The following is a 17609-nucleotide window of genomic DNA, read 5'->3' as shown; positions in this document are numbered from 1 at the left end:
TTTTGAGTTAACTTTTGTATAGGGTGTGAGAGATGGGTCTTCTTTCATTCTTTTGCATATGGATATCCAGTTCTCTAGGCACCATTTATTGAAGAGACTGTTCTGTCCCAGGTGAGTTGGCTTGACTGCCTTATCAAAGATCAAATGTCCATAGATGAGAGGGTCTATATCTGAGCACTCTATTCGATTCCATTGGTCGATATATCTATCTTTATGCCAATACCATGCTGTTTTGACCACTGTGGCTTCATAATATGCCTTAAAGTCAGGCAGCGTGAGACCTCCAGCTTCGTTTTTTTTCCTCAAGATGTTTTTAGCAATTCGGGGTACCCTGCCCTTCCAGATAAATTTGCTTATTGGTTTTTCTATTTCTGAAAAATATGTTGTTGGGATTTTGATTGGTATTGCATTGAATCTGTAAATCAATTTAGGTAGGATTGACATCTTAACTATATTTAGTCTTCCAATCCATGAACACGGTACGCCCTTCCATCTATTTAGGTCTTCTGTGATTTCTTTTAACAGTTTTTTGTAGTTTTCTTTATATAGGTTTTTTGTCTCTTTGGTTAAATTTATTCCTAGGTATTTTATTCTTTTAGTTGCGATTGTAAATGGGATTCGTTTCTTGATTTCTACCTCAGTTTGTTCATTACTAGTGTATAGAAAAGCTACAGATTTTTGAATGTTGATCTTGTAGCCTGCTACTTTGCTGTACTCATTTATTAGCTCTAGTAATTTTGTTGTGGATTTTTCTGGGTTTTCTACATATAGTATCATATCGTCTGCAAACAGTGATAGTTTTACTTCTTCCTTTCCAATTTTGATGCCTTGTATTTCTTTTTCTTGCCTAATTGCTCTGGCTAGAACTTCCAACACAATGTTGAATAATAGTGGTGATAGTGGACATCCTTGTCTTGTTCCTGATCTTAGGGGGAAAGTTTTCAATTTTTCCCCATTGAGGATGATATTAGCTGTGGGTTTTTCATATATTCCCTCTATCATTTTAAGGAAGTTCCCTTGTATTCCTATCTTTTGAAGTGTTTTCAGCAGGAAAGGATGTTGAATCTTGTCAAATGCCTTCTCTGCATCAATTGAGATGATCATGTGATTTTTCTGCTTTGATTTGTTGATATGGTGTATTACATTAATTGATTTTCTTATGTTGAACCATCCTTGCATACCTGGGATGAATCCTACTTGGTCATGATGTATAATTCTTTTAATGTGTTGTTGGATACGATTTGCTAGAATTTTATTGAGGATTTTTGCATCTGTATTCATTAGAGAGATTGGTCTGTAGTTTTCTTTTTTTGTAATATCTTTGCCTGGTTTTGGTATGAGGGTGATGTTGGCTTCATAGAATGAATTAGGTAGTTTTCCCTCCACTTCGATTATGTTGAAGAGTTTGAGGAGAGTAGGTACTAATTCTTTCTGGAATGTTTGATAGAATTCACCTGTGAAGCCGTCTGATCCTGGACTTTTCTTTTTAGGGAGGTTTTGAATAACTAATTCAATCTCTTTACTTGTGATTGGTTTGTTGAGGTCGTCTATTTCTTCTTGAGTCAAAGTTGGTTGTTCCTGTCTTTCCAGGAACCTGTCCATTTCTTCTAAATTGTTGTATTTATTAGCGTAAAGTTGTTCATAGTATCCTGTTATTACCTCCTTTATTTCTGTGAGGTCAGTAGTTATGTCTCCTCTTTCATTTCTAATCTTATTTATTTGCATCCTCTCTCTTCTTCTTTTTGTCAATCTTGCTAAGGGCCCATCAATCTTGTTGATTTTCTCATAGAACCAACTTCTGGTCTTATTGATTTTCTCTATTGTTTTCATGTTTTCAATTTCATTTATTTCTGCTCTAATCTTTGTTATTTCTTTCCTTTTGCTTGCTTTGGGATTAGTTTGCTGTTCTTTCTCCAGTTCTTCCAAGTGGACAGTTAATTCCTGCATTTTTGCCTTTTCTTCTTTTCTGATAAAGGCATTTAGGGCAATAAATTTCCCTCTTAGCACTGCCTTTGCTGCGTCCCATAAGTTTTGATATGTTGTGTCTTCATTTTCATTTGCCTCTAGGTATTTACTAATTTCTCTTGCAATTTCTTCTTTGACCCACTTGTTGTTTAAGAGTGTGTTGTTGAGCCTCCACGTATTTATGAATTTTCTGGCACTCCGCCTATTATTGATTTCCAACTTCATTCCTTTATGATCCGAGAAAGTGTTGTGTATGATTTCAATCTTTTTAAATTTGTTAAGACTTGCTTTATGACCCAGCATATGGTCTATCTTTGAGAATGATCCATGAGCACTTGAAAAAAAGGTGTATCCTGCTGTTGTGGGATGTAATGTCCTATAAATGTCTGTTAAGTCAAGTTCATTTATAGTAATATTCAGGTTCTCTATTTCTTTATTGATCCTCTGTGTAGATGTTCTGTCCATTGATGAGAGTGGTGAATTGAAGTCTCCAACTATTATGGTATATGTGTCTATTTCCCTTTTCAGTGTTTGCAGTGTATTCCTCACGTATTTTGGGGCATTCTGGTTCGGTGCGTAAATATTTATGATTGTTATGTCTTCTTGTTTAATTGTTCCTTTTATTAGTATATAGTGTCCTTCTTTGTCTCTTTTAACTGTTTTACATTTGAAGTCTAATTTGTTGGATATTAGTATAGCCACTCCTGCTCTTTTCTGGTTGTTGTTTGCATGAAATATCTTTTCCCAACCTTTCACTTTCAACCTATATTTATCTTTGGGTCTAAGATGTGTTTCCTGTAGACAGCATATAGAAGGATCCTGTTTTTTAATCCATTCTGCCAGTCTATGTCTTTTAATTGGGGAATTCAGTCCATTGACGTTTAGAGTTATTACTGTTTGGATAATATTTTCCTCTACCATTTTGCCTTTTGTATTATATATATCATATCTGTCTTTCCTTCTTTCTACACTTTTCTCCATGACTCTCTCTTCTGTCTTTTTGTATCTGACTCTAGTGCTTCCTTTAGTATTTCTTGCAGAGCTGGTCTCTTGGTCACAAATTCTCTTAGTGACTTTTTGTCTGAGAATGTTTTAAATTCTCCCTCATTTTTGAAGGACAATTTTGCTGGATATAGGAGTCTTGGCTGGCAGTTTTTCTCTTTTAGTAACTTAAATATATCATCCCACTGTCTTCTAGCTTCCATGGTTTCTGCTGAGAAATCTACACATAGTCTTATTGGGTTTCCCTTGTATGTGACGGATTGTTTTTCTCTCGCTGCCTTCAAGATCCTCTCTTTCTCTTTGACCTCTGACATTCTAACTAGTAAGTGTCTTGGGGAACGCCTATTTGTGTCTAATCTCTTTGGGGTGCGCTGCACTTCTTGGATCTGTAATTTTGGGTCTTTCATAAGAGTTGGGAAATTTTCAGTGATAATTTCTTCCATTAGTTTTTCTCCTCCTTTTCCCTTCTCTTCTCCTTCTGGGATACCCACTACACGTATATTTGTACGGTTCACATTGTCCTTGAGTTCCCTGATACCTTGTTCAAATTTTTCCATTCTTTTCCGGATAGTTTCTGTTTCTTTTTGGAGTTCAGATGTTTCATCCTCCAAATCACTAATTCTATCTTCTGTTTCTTTAAATCTGTCATTGTAGGTATCCATTGTTTTTTCCATCTTTTCTACTTTATCTTTCACTTCCATAAGTTCTGTGATTTGTTTTTTCAGTTTTTCTATTTCTTCTTTATGTTCAGCCCATGTCTTCTTCATGTCCTCCCTCAATTTATCGATTTCATTTTTGAAGAGGTTTTCCATTTCTGTTCGTATATTCAGCATTAGTTGTTTCAGCTCCTGTATCTCATTTGAACTATTGGTTTCTTCGTTTGACTGGGCCATATGTTCAATTTTCTGAGCGTGATCCGTTATCTTCTGCTGGCGTCTGGGCATTTAGTCAGATTTCCCCGGGTGTTCGACCCCACAGGTTGAAAGATTTTTCTGCGCAGTCTCTGGGTTCTGTTCTTCCTATCCTGCCCAGTAGGTGGCGCACGTGGCACACGCCTGTCTGTGGGTTCCACCAGCGAAAGTTGCTGTGGGTCCCTCAACTCTGGAAAACTCTCGCCGTAGGGGAGGTTCGGCAACCGAAGCGTCTTGGAAGAATGCCAGCCGGCCCGGGGTTCCAAACGCGGGGAGGGTCGCCGGCTGTCGCAGCACAGGAGATTGTCCGGCCAAATTAGCTAGTCGGCCCGGGGCACCAAGCGTGGCGGGAGGGCACCAGCTGTCGCAGCCCGGGAGAGTGCACTGCTCCCAGCTGACGGGGGAGTCACGTGTTTGGAAGGGATCCCCCGGTCACTGTTCTCCGCAGTCTGGGGATTTCCGACCCAACTATCTCAGTTGTTCCGGGGGGCCTCGTGTGGTGGGGGCACCAGCCGCCGCGGCCTAAGGGGACCGCCTGTCCAATTCTACCAGCTGGCCTGGGAAGGTGGAAGGGAGGGACTCCGGTCGCTTGCTGTCCCACCCAGGAAAGCCCGTGCCCCTTGGTGATCTCACCGGAGCTGGTTCTCCCAGATAGTCGGCCGTTCCAGGATGGGGTACGCTGTCCCTTTGATCTCCCTCGTGGCTCCGGGAGCTGCTCTGTATTATCTCCACTCCCCCAGTAGTTGTTCTGGAGGAGGAAAGGTGAGGGCGGCAAGGCTGTCGAGGCTGGTGGCGGAGGAGCACGGTGAAGGCAGGGGAAGAGGGCACCGTGTTGGTTGGAGAGCAGCCGGAGCAGGAGGGGGAGGAGGGGGGTAGGGAGGTCGGGCGGCTCGGCTGCTGCGGGGCGCGTGCGCCGCGCGGCGGTCCGGCGGAGAAAGAGAGGGGGTAGGGAGGTCGGGCGGCTCGGCTGCTGCGGGGCGCGTGCGCCGCGCGGCGGTCCGGCGGAGAAAGAGAGGGGGTAGGGAGGTCGGGCGGCTCGGCTGCTGCGGGGCGCGTGCGCCGCGCGGCGGTCCGGCGGAGAAAGAGAGGGGGTAGGGAGGTCGGGCGGCTCGGCTGCTGCGGGGCGCGTGCGCCGCGCGGCGGTCCGGCGGAGAAAGAGAGGGGGTAGGGAGGTCGGGCGGCTCAGCTGCTGCGGGGCGCGTGCGCCGCGCGGCGGTCCGGCGGAGAAAGAGAGGGGGTAGGGAGGTCGGGCGGCTCGGCTGCTGCGGGGCGCGTGCGCCGCGCGGCGGTCCGGCGGAGAAAGAGAGGGGGTAGGGAGGTCGGGCGGCTCGGCTGCTGCGGGGCGCGTGCGCCGCGCGGCGGTCCGGCGGAGAAAGAGAGGGGGTAGGGAGGTCGGGCGGCTCGGCTGCTGCGGGGCGCGTGCGCCGCGCGGCGGTCCGGCGGAGAAAGAAAGCACACATAAAGTTTTAAAATATGAATTACCATCTATTTTCAGCACCCTGCATTATTGACATTCCTTTGTTCTTCCCCATGCCAAAACATTTTTAAATTTGCACATTTAGTCACTATCATTATACACTCTAGGCATTCCTAGATTATACCATCTCAGTCTTTATCATCTATCTTTCCTTCTGATTTCATTTGTGTCCCCAGGCCTCCTCCCTTTTATCATTTCTACATTCAACTTCATTCAGTATTCTAACATTATTGTATTACAGTTAGGTAGTATTGTGCTATCCATTTCTGAATTTTTACAATCAGTTCTGTGGCACAATCTGTATCCCTTCAGCTACAATTACCCAATATCTACATTATTTCTATCTCCTCATGGTCTCTGTTCTTAACTGAAATTCACCAAGTTCATTCACTATATTAGTTTATATCAGTGAGAACATACAGTATCTGTCCTTTTGTTTTTGGCTTATCTCACTCAGTATAATGTCCTTAAGTTTTATCCATGTTGTTACATACTTCATAACTTTATTCTGTCTTATAGCTGCATAATATTCCATCATATGTATATACAACAGCTTGTTTAGCTACTAGTCTGTTGATGGATATTTGGGCTGTTTCCATCTCTTTGCAATTGTGAAGAATTCTGCTGTAAACATTGGTGTGCAAATGTCTGTTTGTGTCCTTGCCCTCATGCCCTCTGAGTAGATACCTAGCAATGGTATTGCTGGATCATATGGCAATTCTGTATTTAGCTTTCTGAGGAACTGCCAAACTGCCTTCCACAGCAGTTGTACTATTTGACATTTCCACCAACAGTGGATAAGTGTGCCTCTTTTTCCACATCCTCTCCAGCACTTGTCATTTTCTGTTTTATTGATAATGGCCATTCTGGTGGGTATGAGATGATATCTCTTTGTGGTTTTGATTTGCATTCCCCTAATAGCCAGTAAAGTTGAGTGTCTTTTTATGTGCCTTTTAACCATATGTGTTTCTTCTTCTGAGAAATGTCTGTTTATGTCTTTAGCCCATTTTGTAATTGGATTGGCTGCCTTTTTGTTGTTGAGTTGAACAATCTCTTTATAAATTCTGGTTACTAGACCTTTATCTGATTCATAGTTTCCAAATATTGTCTCCCATTGTGTAGGCTGTCTTTTTACTTGCTGACAAAGTTCTTTGATGCACAAAAATGTTTAATTTTGAGGGGTTCCCATTTATTTATCTTTTTCTTCAGTGTTTGTGCTCTGGGTGTAAGGGCTAGGAAACTGCCTCCTGTTATAAGATTTATAAGATATTTCCCTACATTTTCTTCTAAAAGTCTTATGGTCTTAGATCTATGTTTAGGTCTTTGATCCATTTTGAATTAATTTTTGTATAAGGTGTGAGATATGGATACTCTTTCATTCTTTTGCATGTGGATATCCAGTTCTCTAGGCACCATTTATTGAGGAGATTGTTTCGTCCCAGGTGAGTTGGCTTGACTGCTTAACAACAATCAATTGTTCATAGTTGAGAGGGTCTGTATCTGAACACTGTATTCAATTCCATTGGTCAGTGTGTCTATCTTTATGCTAGTACTGTGCTGTTTTGACCACTTTTGCTTTGTAATATGCCTTAAGACCTCTGACTTTTTTCTTTCTCAGGATATTTTTAGCTATTTGGGGCACCCTGCCCTTCCAGATAAATTTGGTTATTGGTTTTACTGTTTCTGAAAAGTAAGCGATTTTAATTGGTATTGCATTGAATCTATAAATCAATTTAGGTAGAATTGACATCTTAACTATATGGAGTCTTCCAATCCATGAACATGGTATGCCCTTCCATTTATTTAGTTCTTCTGTGATTTCTTTTAGCAATTTCTTGTAGTTTTCTTTGTATAGGTCTTTTGTCTTTTAGTTAAATTTATTCCTAAATATTTTATTCTTTTGGTTGCAATTTTAAATGGAACTTGACATATAGTATCATCTCATCTGCAAACAGTGAGAGTTTTACTTCTTCCTTTCCAATTTTGATGCCTTGTGTTTCTTTTTCTTGTCCAATTGCTCTGGCTAGAACTTCCAACACATTGTTGAGTAACAATGGTGATAGTGGACATCCTTGTCTTCCTCCTGATTTCAGGGGGAAAGTTTTCAGTTTTTCCCCATTGAGGGTGATGTTAGTTGTGGGTTTTTCATATATTCCCTTTATCATGTTGAGGAAGTTCCTGTCAATTCCTATCCTTTGAAGTGTTTTCAACAAGAAAGGATGTTGAATTTTGTCAAATGCCTTTACTGCATCAATTGAGATGATCATGTGTTTTTTCTGCTTTGATTTGTTGATAATGGTGTATTACATTAATTGATTTTCTTATGTTGAACCATCCTTGCATACCTGGGATGAATCCTACATGGTCATGGTGTTTAATTCTTTTAATGTGCTTCTGGATTCAATTTGCAAGATTTTGTTGAGGATTTTTGCATCTATATTCATTAGAGAGATTGGTCTGTAATTTTCTTTTCTTGTAATATCTTTTTCTGGCTTTGGTATGAGAGTGACATTGGCTTCATAGAAAGAGTTAGGTAGCCTTCCCTCCTCTTCGATTTTTTTTGAAGAGTTTGAGCAGGATTAGTACTAATTCTTTCTTGAATGTTTGGTAGAATTCACATGTGAGGCCATCTGGTCCTGGACTTTTCTTTTTTGGGAGCTTCTTAATAACTGATTCAATTTCTTTACTTGTGATTCGTTTGTTGAGGTTGTCTATTTCTTCTCGAGTCAATGTTGGTTGTTCATGCATTTCTAGGAAGTTGTCCATTTCATGTATGTTGTCTAGTTTATCATCAAGTTGTGCATAATATCCTCTTATTACCTCCTTTATTACCCCAGGGCCAATGGTTATGTCTCCTCTTCCATTTCTGATTTTATTTGCATCTTCTCTTCTTTTTGTCAACCTCGCTAAGGGTCCATCAGTCTTATTGATTTTCTCATAGAATCAACTTCTGGTTTTGTTGATTTTCTCAATTGTTTTCATGTTCTCAGTTTCATTTATTTCTGCTCTAATCTTGTTATTTCTTTCCTTTTGGTTGCTTTGGGGTTAATTTGCTGTTCTTCCTCTAGTTCTTCAAGTGGACAGTTAATTCCTCGATTTTTGCTCTTTCTTCTTTTTTGATATAGGCATTTGGGGCAATAAATTTCTCTCTTAGCACTGCCCTTGTTGCATTCCATAAATTTTGATATGCTGTGTTTTCATTTTCATTTGTCTTGAGATATTTACTGATTTCTCTTGTCACTGGTTATTTAAGAGTGTGTTCTTAAGCCGCCATCTGTTTGTGAATTTTCTGGCACTCTGCCTATTATTGATTTCCAACTTCATTCCTTTATGATCTGAGAAAGTGTTTTATATGATTTCAGTCTTTTTAAATTTATTGAAACTTGCTTTGTGACCCAGCATATGGTCTATTCTTGAGAATGATCCAGGAGCACTTGAGAAAATGGTGTATCCTATTGTTGTGGGGTATAATGTTCTATAAATGTCTGTTAAGTCTAGCTCATTTATAGTATTATTCAAATTCTCTGTTTCTTTATTGATCCTCTGTCTAGATGTTCTGTCCATTGATGAGAGTGAGGAATTGAAGTCTCCAGGTATTATGGTAGATGTGTCTATTTCTCTTTTTAGTGCTTTCACTGTTTGCCTCATGTATTTTGAGCACTTCAGCTCTGTGCACAAATATTTATGATTGTTATGTCTTTTTGTTGAATTTTTCCTTTTATTAATACATAATGTCCTTCTTAATCTCTTTTAATTGTTTTATATTTGAAGTCTAATTTGTTGGATATTAGTATAGCTATTCCTGCTCTTTTCTGATTGCTGTTTGCATAAAATATCTTTTCCCAACATTTCACTTTCAACCTATGTTTATCCTTGGGTCTAAGATGTGTCTCTTGTAGACAGCGTATAGATAAGTCCTGTTTTTTAATCCATTCTGCTAGTCTATGTCTTTTGATTGGGGAGCTTAATCCATTAACATTTTGTTTTATTATTGTAAGAACAATACTTTTTTTTACCATTATGCTTTTTGGATTTTATACATCATATCTAATTTTTCTTCTTTTTACATTTACTGATAGTCTTCATTTCTACACTCTTCTCCACGTGTCTCTCTCTTGTCTTTTCCTATCTATCTCTAGTGCTCCCTTTAGTCTTTCTTGCTGAGGTAGTCTCATGGTCACAAATTCTCTCAGTGATTTTTTGTCTGAAAATGTTTTAATTTCCCCCTCATTTTTGAAGGACAATTTTGCTGGATATAGAATTCTTGGTTGGCAGTTTTTCTCTTTTAGTAACTTAAATATATCATCCCACTGTCTAATTGCCTTCATGGTTTCTGCTAAGAAATCTACATATAGTCTCATTGGGCTTCTCTTGTATGTGATGGATTGCTTTTTTTCTAACTGCTTTCAAGATTCTCTCTTTTTCTTTGATATCTGACATTCTGATTAGTAAGTGTCTTGGAGTACATCTGTTTGGATCTATTCTGTTTGAGGTACGCTGCACTTCTTGGATCTGTAATTTTAAGTCTTTTATAGGACTTGGGAAATTTTCAGTAATAATTTCCTCCATTCATTTTTCTCCTTCTTTTCCCTTCTCTTCTCCTTCTGGGACACCCACAACACGTATATTCGTGCGCTTCATATTGTCATTCAATTCCCTGAGTCCCTGCTCATATTTTCCATTGTTTTCCCTATATTTTCTTTTGCTTGTCGGATTTCAGATATCTTTTCTTTCAGTTCAGTAATCCTATCATCTGCCTTTTGAAATCTGACATTGTAGGTTTCCATTATTTTTTTCATCTCTTCTACTGTGCCTTTTATTCCCATACGTTCTGCGATTTGTTTTTTCAGACTTTCCATTTCTTCTTTTTGTTTTTTCCTTGCCTTCTTTATATCCTCCCTCAATTCATTGATTTGATTTTTGATGAGGTTTTCCATGTCTGTTTGAACATTCTGAATTAATTGTTTCAACTCCTGTATTTCATTTGAATTGTTCATTTGTTCTTTGACTGGACCATATCTTCAATTTTCCTAGTATGATTTGTTATTTTTTGCTCACGTCTAGGCATGTAATTACCTTAATTAGTTTATTCTGGAGATTGTTTTCACTTTTTTTACCTAGAATTTTTTTGTTGGATGACTTTGTTGTCTATCTGTTCTTTGACATTCAGTTCAGCTTATTCTAGACCTCTAGCTTAGGTTTTGTTTAACAGGAGAATTTTTCAGTTCTTGTTTTCTTGTTTCTTGCTCTGCCTGTATGGTATCTTTTTTTTTCCCCTTAGGAGGGTCTATTTAGGTTTTATAGACCCCAGCCAGATTTCCCCAAACCAAACTGGCCTCCTCTCAGGAGGGAAGATTCACCTGCATCAGTTTTCCCTGAGGGAGAGACCCAGCAGGTTGAAAGACTTTCCTATGAAGCCTCTGGACTCTTTGTTTTTCCTATCCTGCCCAGTATGTGGTGCTTGTTTGCCTGTGGGTCCCACCAGCATAATGTGATGTGGTACCTTTAACCCCAGCAGACTCTCCCTGCTGGGCCATAGTTGAGGCAGAGGAGAGGTTGTAGGCTGGCTTTAATTGCTTCACTTTTCTAGACCTTCGGGTCTGAATTCCTTGAGGGATGATCCACCTGAGACGGGCTCCACCCCTCTCCTGGGGAAGGCACAACCTCCAGACACACACTCAAACAAGCTTAATTCTGCCAATGCCTGAGGCAGTTGGAGCCTGAGAAGTCCTGCAGCTGTAACCAAAGAGCAGTCAAGCAGTAGAAACACAGCTACAAAAAAGAAAAGAAAAATCCTTTTCAGAGCAGGACTCCGTTCCTTGGGTTTGCCTATCAAAAGCTGAAGTTGTTATGTTGCTTTGTGTATTTCCAGGTCCTATGTGCCCCCTCTTTTCCTTCAGGGTCCAGACTCTTTCAAGTATTATGTGCTGTCTGATCCAAAAAACCTGTTTTTTCTTTTTTCTTTCTTTTCTTTCCATCAGCCCTGTCCCTCTGCAGCAGGGCAAAAACCAGCAACCTCAGCTTTTACTGGAGTTTCAGCTGAGACAGGGGCCTATTTTTAGTGGTCAGAATATGTTAATTAATCCACAATTGGAGCTTGGTTGCACTCAGCCCCTACTGCTAGTAAAGTCTCTTTCCTTTCCCCGCTGGGAAATAGCCTTGGGGGGGGAGTGCTACTGCAGCAGCTTGGGGTACTCACAGTTCTGGATTGGCTCGCAGCTGGCCCAACTTGTCCAGACGGTTGTATGCTGTGTGTCCAGTCACTGACCTGGCCCCAGCAGTTGTTCTGTACTGTTCTGGCTATTTACTAGCTGCTCTGGAGGACCAACTAAATCCCACACCTCACTAAGCCACCATCTTGACCTGCATTCCCCAAAAAGAAACTTTTGAAATTCTTAAAATAGTTTCTTAAAATGTTAAAAAATTCTTCATGGCAATGGTGGCTCAGTGGCAGAGTTCTTGCCTACCATGCCAGAGACCCAGATTTGGTTCATGATTCCTGTGTAAAAAAAAAAAAAAATTCTTAAAAATGTTTTCCTTGTATGAGATTGGCTAATGTAGAGAATAGTGATATACAAGTAACCACACACACTCTTTTTTTTTTTTTTCACATGGGCAGGCACTGGGAATCGAACCCGGGTCCTCTGGCATGGCAGGCAAGCATTCTTGCCTGCTGAGCCACTGTGGCCCGCCCACCACACACACTCTTGTATCCAGAGATCCAATTGTTAATATTTTGGCGTATTTCTTTCTAATTCTTTCTTCCCACCTCTCCACCAAGCCAATGTCACATGATACATAAAATTTTGGATTCTGTGTAGTGTTTATGCATTTTCACAAACTCTTAGGAATCGTTTTTAATGGATGATGTACTGTGTAAAAGTCACACATTTTATAAACCCTGCTTCTTTTGACTTTTCCAGACATTGTTAAATTATGAATGTAATTTTCTTGAGGAAACTTTTTCTTTTCTGTATTCCAATTGTCAATTAAAATATTCTAATTTTAGCTCTTGAGAGTAATGCTAGTAATATACCTATATTGCATTAATTTATCACTTAATTGATCTATTTAATAAATATTTTTTGAGAACCAACTCTACCAGGCAGAATTTAAGGATACTCAAAAAGTTTACAGTCTAACCTAGGAGTCTAGTAAGATACAAGTAATTACAGTACAGTGTGTTGAGTGCTATGATAGAGGAAGATGTAGGATCCTATAAGAGCCAAGAGGAAACACACCTGTCTTAATTTGAGTCTTGGGGAGAGGGTAGTCATAGCAATATTACCAGTCTTAAAGAAGAGGTGAAACGTAAACTGGGACTTAAGGTCTCTTGGGAATAAGATTGTCAAAAATTGAGGGTAAGTTAGAGAGAACAGTACATGCAAAGGAATGGAGGCATGTCAAGTTCTGCAGGCTTTAATATTTAAATGTCTTCAGCATATGCTGTATGTGAGTGAGTGGATATTTGAGAGGAAGCTGAGTAAATGAACAAGGATCATCTCATGAAAGGCCTTGAATGCTTAGCCTAAAGTATCTGGCACAGCGCCAAGTGCTGGCAGTATAAATACAAACAAAGCAAAGTCCTTATTCTTGAGGACCATGCTGATAGCTTAATTTTCATTTACACACCAGCAGTTCTCAGATTAATATCTCAAATCCAGACTTTCTTGGGCTACAGACCTCTCTAGAATATATCTAGAATGTAAGCATCATTAAAGCAAGTATTTCACTGCCTTTGCTTTATGCTGTATCTGCATTGCCTAGAATAGGGCCTGCTAGTGATTTGTTGTATGATTAAACAAATAAATGATTCTCTATTTGTACTTTTAGAGGCATCTCAAACTTAGAATATTTCAAACCAAACCCATTATCTTCACCCTCTAACTTGCCTTTCCTAATGTTCCTTATTTTAATGATTGGTACCATCTATTTAGTTTCATAATCAGAAGTCTGAATATATCTTTGACACTTCCCTTTTCCTTGTCCCCCTCATCCATTTCATCACCATTTTAAGATAATGAATTTTTTACACTTTTCCTCATATGTCTATCCCTCTCCATTTCCATTGCTTTGGTCCAAGCTTATTATCATCTCTTTCCAAGACGTGTACAATAGTAAACTCTCACCTTGTACTCTTGTACCTTTTTAATCTATTTCCCATGCTGTTTTTAGAGTAAAACAAAGAATGAAAAAATAAGTCCTGAAAATTTAATTATGATATTCCTATTTGAATCCAGTTACTCTTAGGATAAAGAACAAAATTATTAGCGTGGTCTACAAGGTCTTGTATCCTCTAGTCCTGTCTAATCCTATAGCCTCATCTTGTGATACATTATTTGTATATATATTTATTTATTTAGGTTTTTCCAGTTATTTTTCAGTAGTTCAGGCTTTCTTGTGCCTTAGACTATGATATACAATTAGTAGTTTTTAATATATGTTATAAATGCTTATATTGAAAATTTTTTGCGTAGATATTTATAATCCTAAAAGGGTAGTGTTTTATGCAGCATGTTTTTCTCGAAAATGAATTGACTGTGAATTATTGCAAATAAGCACAGACATTTTAAGTTAATTCATTCCTCTTCCAGGAATATATATACACACACACATCTCAATTTTCTTTTAAGTCAGATATAAAATAAATACTTATGTTACATGTATTCTTATTTTAAAATGAGAAAACATTTTTATTGCAAATTTAAGCCATTCTATTTTTTTAATGCTACAGTATTGCAACAAAGGAGTAAATGCCTTAATTAAAAAAAAGCAATTAGATTTATGTGTAATAGTGATTTAATCAATATAAGTGAAAGTCTCCATTCTGAAGATACAGCCTTGTCTAATTACAAATAAAATAAAATCTTAGGTATTCTTACAAGTGCTAAAGCTGAGCTGTGTTTCTAAATTGATTTATTCAATTGTGAACTATTGGAGATATTATTGTTTGGTTTTGTGTGATAATTTTATTGTTGAATATTTGGTTTTAAATGTTTTTGCAATTAAAATATTTATAGAACATATTTTATTCTGTTTTGTAAAATTAGAAGTCGGTTCTTTTCCATCCCAAATTGTAGTTACTCTTTTAGGTTAACTTTAGCAGGTATGATAACATATATACTCATTACTTAAATTTTTTTTTTCTTTAAGTCAGTTCGAAAGATTAAATTCTACAGAAGAATGCAATCAAGTAATGGCTTCTTTTTAGAATTTGAATATGGAAGCAACGGGAACAGATGAAGTTGACAAGATAAAAACTAAATTTGTATCTGCTTGGAACAACATGAAATATAGTAAGTATCATTTTTTTTAACTTTTTTGTTGTATAGTATAACATATTTTACAAAGCAGAGAAATGAAAAAAAGCAATACTTTTCAAAGCACTCTTCAACAAGTCGTTACAGGACAGATCCCAGAGTTTGTCATGGGTTACCATACGATCCTCTTAGATTTTTTCCTTTTAACTGCTCTAGAATATAGGAGTCTAGAAGTCTTAAATATTTTTTATCCCCACAATCGACTTTTTTTTGTGAAAATAATGTATGTACAAAAAAGCAATAAATTTCAAAGCACAGCACCACAATTAGTTATAGAACATATTTCAGAGTTTGACATGGGTTACAAGTCCACAATTTTAGGCTTTTACCTCTAGCTGCTCTAAGATATTGGAGACTACAAGAGATGTCACTTTAAGATTCAGCAATCATATTCATTTGTTAAATCTCATTTTCTCTGTATAACTCCACCATCACCTTTGATCTTTCTGTCTCTCTCTTTAGGGGTGTTTGGGCTATGGTCATTCTAACTTTTTCATGTTGGAAGGGTCTTTCATTAATATGGGATAAAGAGATGGAACTATCTGATGTTCTGGAGAGGCTGGGCCCACTAGGTTTCAAGACTTATCTGGTCCAGGGACCCATCTGGATGTTGTAGGTTTCTGGAAAGTTACACTAGTGCATGGAACCCTTGAGGAATCTGATATATTGCCCTAGGTGTTCTTTAGGATTGAGTGAAATGGTCTTGGTTGAGGTTTGGCAGGTTCAGGTCTAACTGAAGCTTGCGTAAGAGCAACCTCCAGAGTAGCTTCTCAACTATTATTTGAACTCTCTTTGCCACTGATACTTTATTAGTTATACTTCTTTTCCTCCTTTTGGCCAGGATGGAATTGCTGATCCCATGGTGCTAGGGCCGGATTTGTCCCTGGAGTCATCTCCCATGTTGCCAGGGAGACTTTCACCCCTAGATGTCATTTCCCACGTAGCGGAAAGAGCAATAATTTCACTTGCAGCATTGGGCATAGCGAGAGTGAGGCCACATCTGAGCAACAACAGAGGTTCTCCAGAAGTAACTCTTAGGCATACTTATAGATTGGCTAAGCTTCTCCGCTACCTACATAAGCCTCACAAGAGTAAGCCTCAAGATCAAGGGCATGACCATTGCTTTGGGTGTCCCTAAAGTTTGACACAGTATCAGGGGATTTCCTGATGGTAAAGTTTAATAGTTCATATATTTTCTCATATCCCTCAAGGGACTTTGCCAATACTTTTTGATTATCTGTTTAATATACTCTAGGATGTATCCAGGCATTACATTAGGCCATAGAGGATTGAAGGACCTCTTTCTTATTCTGGACTCTCTCTGTTTCAGTTGTTCAAATGAGCTTTACAGATAGGTTGAGTTAGAGTATGTGCAACAGAAAATTTCCATTCCAGATCAAATAAACCTTTCTTTCTTTGGTCTCAAAGTGTATGTGTGATTCTAAAATATAGACATTGTCTTCCTTACCCCTGTGTTCTGAATTACTTTAACCCCATCCTGATTGGCTTCATTCTTCTCTGTAAATATCAGGTTATATATATATATATATAAAACAGCCTCTCAAAATCCAGAAATAATAATTACCACTCTGGACTAAATGTGTCTGCTCTAAAAGCTTGCAGTCTAGGCCCCTGTTTTCTTGTAAGCATTTTCTAAAGGAGACTATACCATTATGTTGTTCTTTTGTTTCTGGCTTATTTTGCCTCACTAATGTCCCACATGTTCATTTACATCGTTGCTTGCCTCATGACTTCATTCCTTTTTTGTAGCAGCACAACATTCGTTCATAAGTATACACCATTGTTCACCAGTCTCCTTCTCAGTCAGTGTATCCTTCTGCTACCTGCATTCATCAGGGATCATGTATAGTGCCCAAAGTCCACAGTCCATCAACACTTTCAATTTTAGATAATTTCATTGTTCCCAAGAGAAGGAAAACCAATAAACACACCCTTACCAAATAGGAAATCTAAACCTCTTCTTAACAGTTGTCCCTCCCCCCATTATTTATGTCTGCTGTTGCTGTGGTAGTGCTGATGTTTCCTTTTAAACAAAGCCTATAGCATGCAGTAGCAGTTTTCCCCCTATACCCTGAACTTAAACACTCTTTGTACATGAATCATACCTTTGAAGTAGTTCTTGCAATAACTAATTTTTATTTCTAGTGTTAATCAGTGGCACATGTAGGTCTACAGAACCCCTTTCAATCTTCATCTGCAATGTGATAATATTACTTATAGACCCACTAAAGAACTGCCTTCACTTCTATCTATTCCCTTACGTTTGAAGTTCAACCTCATTAGGTAACCATTCACCCATCTCTAGCTACTATGTACCTCTCAGTCCCCTATATTCTGTATTAAAAGCCTCTGGTTTTACCTTTACCGGGGTCATAAAAGTGGAACATACAGTATCTATCCTTTTGTGTCTGGCTTATTTCACTTAGCATTATGTCCTCAAGGTTCATCCATCTTTTTTTTTTATTATTTTATTTTATTTTTTTATTAACGGAAAGAAAGAAAAAAAAAAAGAAATTAACACAACATTTAGAAATCATACCGTTCTACATATGCACTCAGTAATTCTTAACATCATCACATAGATGCATGATCATCGTTTCTTAGTACATTTGCATCGGTTTAGAGGAACTAGCAACACTACAGAAAAAGATATAAAATGTTAATATAGAGAAAAGAAATAAAAGTAGTAATAATAGTAAAAAAAAAACCCTATAGCTCAGATGCAGCTTCATTCAGTGTTTTAACATGTTTACTTTACAATTAGGTATTATTGTGCTGTCCATTTTTGAGTTTTTGTATCTAATCCTGTTGCACAGTCTGTATCCCTTCAGCTCCAATTACCCATTATCTTACCCTGTTTCTAACTCCTGCTGGACTCTGTTACCAATGACATAATTCAAGTTTATTCTCAAA

General features: G+C 38.4%; 1 protein-coding gene across 7 annotated transcripts in view; it reads left to right on the top strand.

Annotated features, from left to right (window-relative positions):
- Positions 1–17609, top strand: part of ATG4C (autophagy related 4C cysteine peptidase) — a 137375-nt gene that overhangs the window by 23096 nt on the left and 96670 nt on the right. For 5 of the 7 annotated variants that reach the window (XR_013159443.1, XM_077120752.1, XM_077120748.1 and 2 more), the window contains exon 3: positions 14509–14651. The exons of 1 other annotated variant lie outside the window; for it this stretch is intronic. Coding sequence is in view for 5 of the 6 variants with exons in the window: in XM_077120752.1 (XP_076976867.1) it covers positions 14576–14651 (76 nt within the window). In the remaining variant the exon portion in view is untranslated. The remainder of the gene's footprint in view (positions 1–14508; positions 14652–17609) is intronic. One more of the 7 variants, XM_077120750.1, reaches the window with a different exon arrangement.

The sequence above is a fragment of the Tamandua tetradactyla genome, chromosome 11 (assembly GCF_023851605.1).
Source record: "Tamandua tetradactyla isolate mTamTet1 chromosome 11, mTamTet1.pri, whole genome shotgun sequence".
In the NCBI taxonomy this organism is placed as follows: Eukaryota; Metazoa; Chordata; class Mammalia; order Pilosa; family Myrmecophagidae; genus Tamandua; species Tamandua tetradactyla.
The sequence above is the reverse complement of the archived record's forward strand: the minus strand, read 5'-3'. Positions and strand labels throughout refer to the sequence as shown.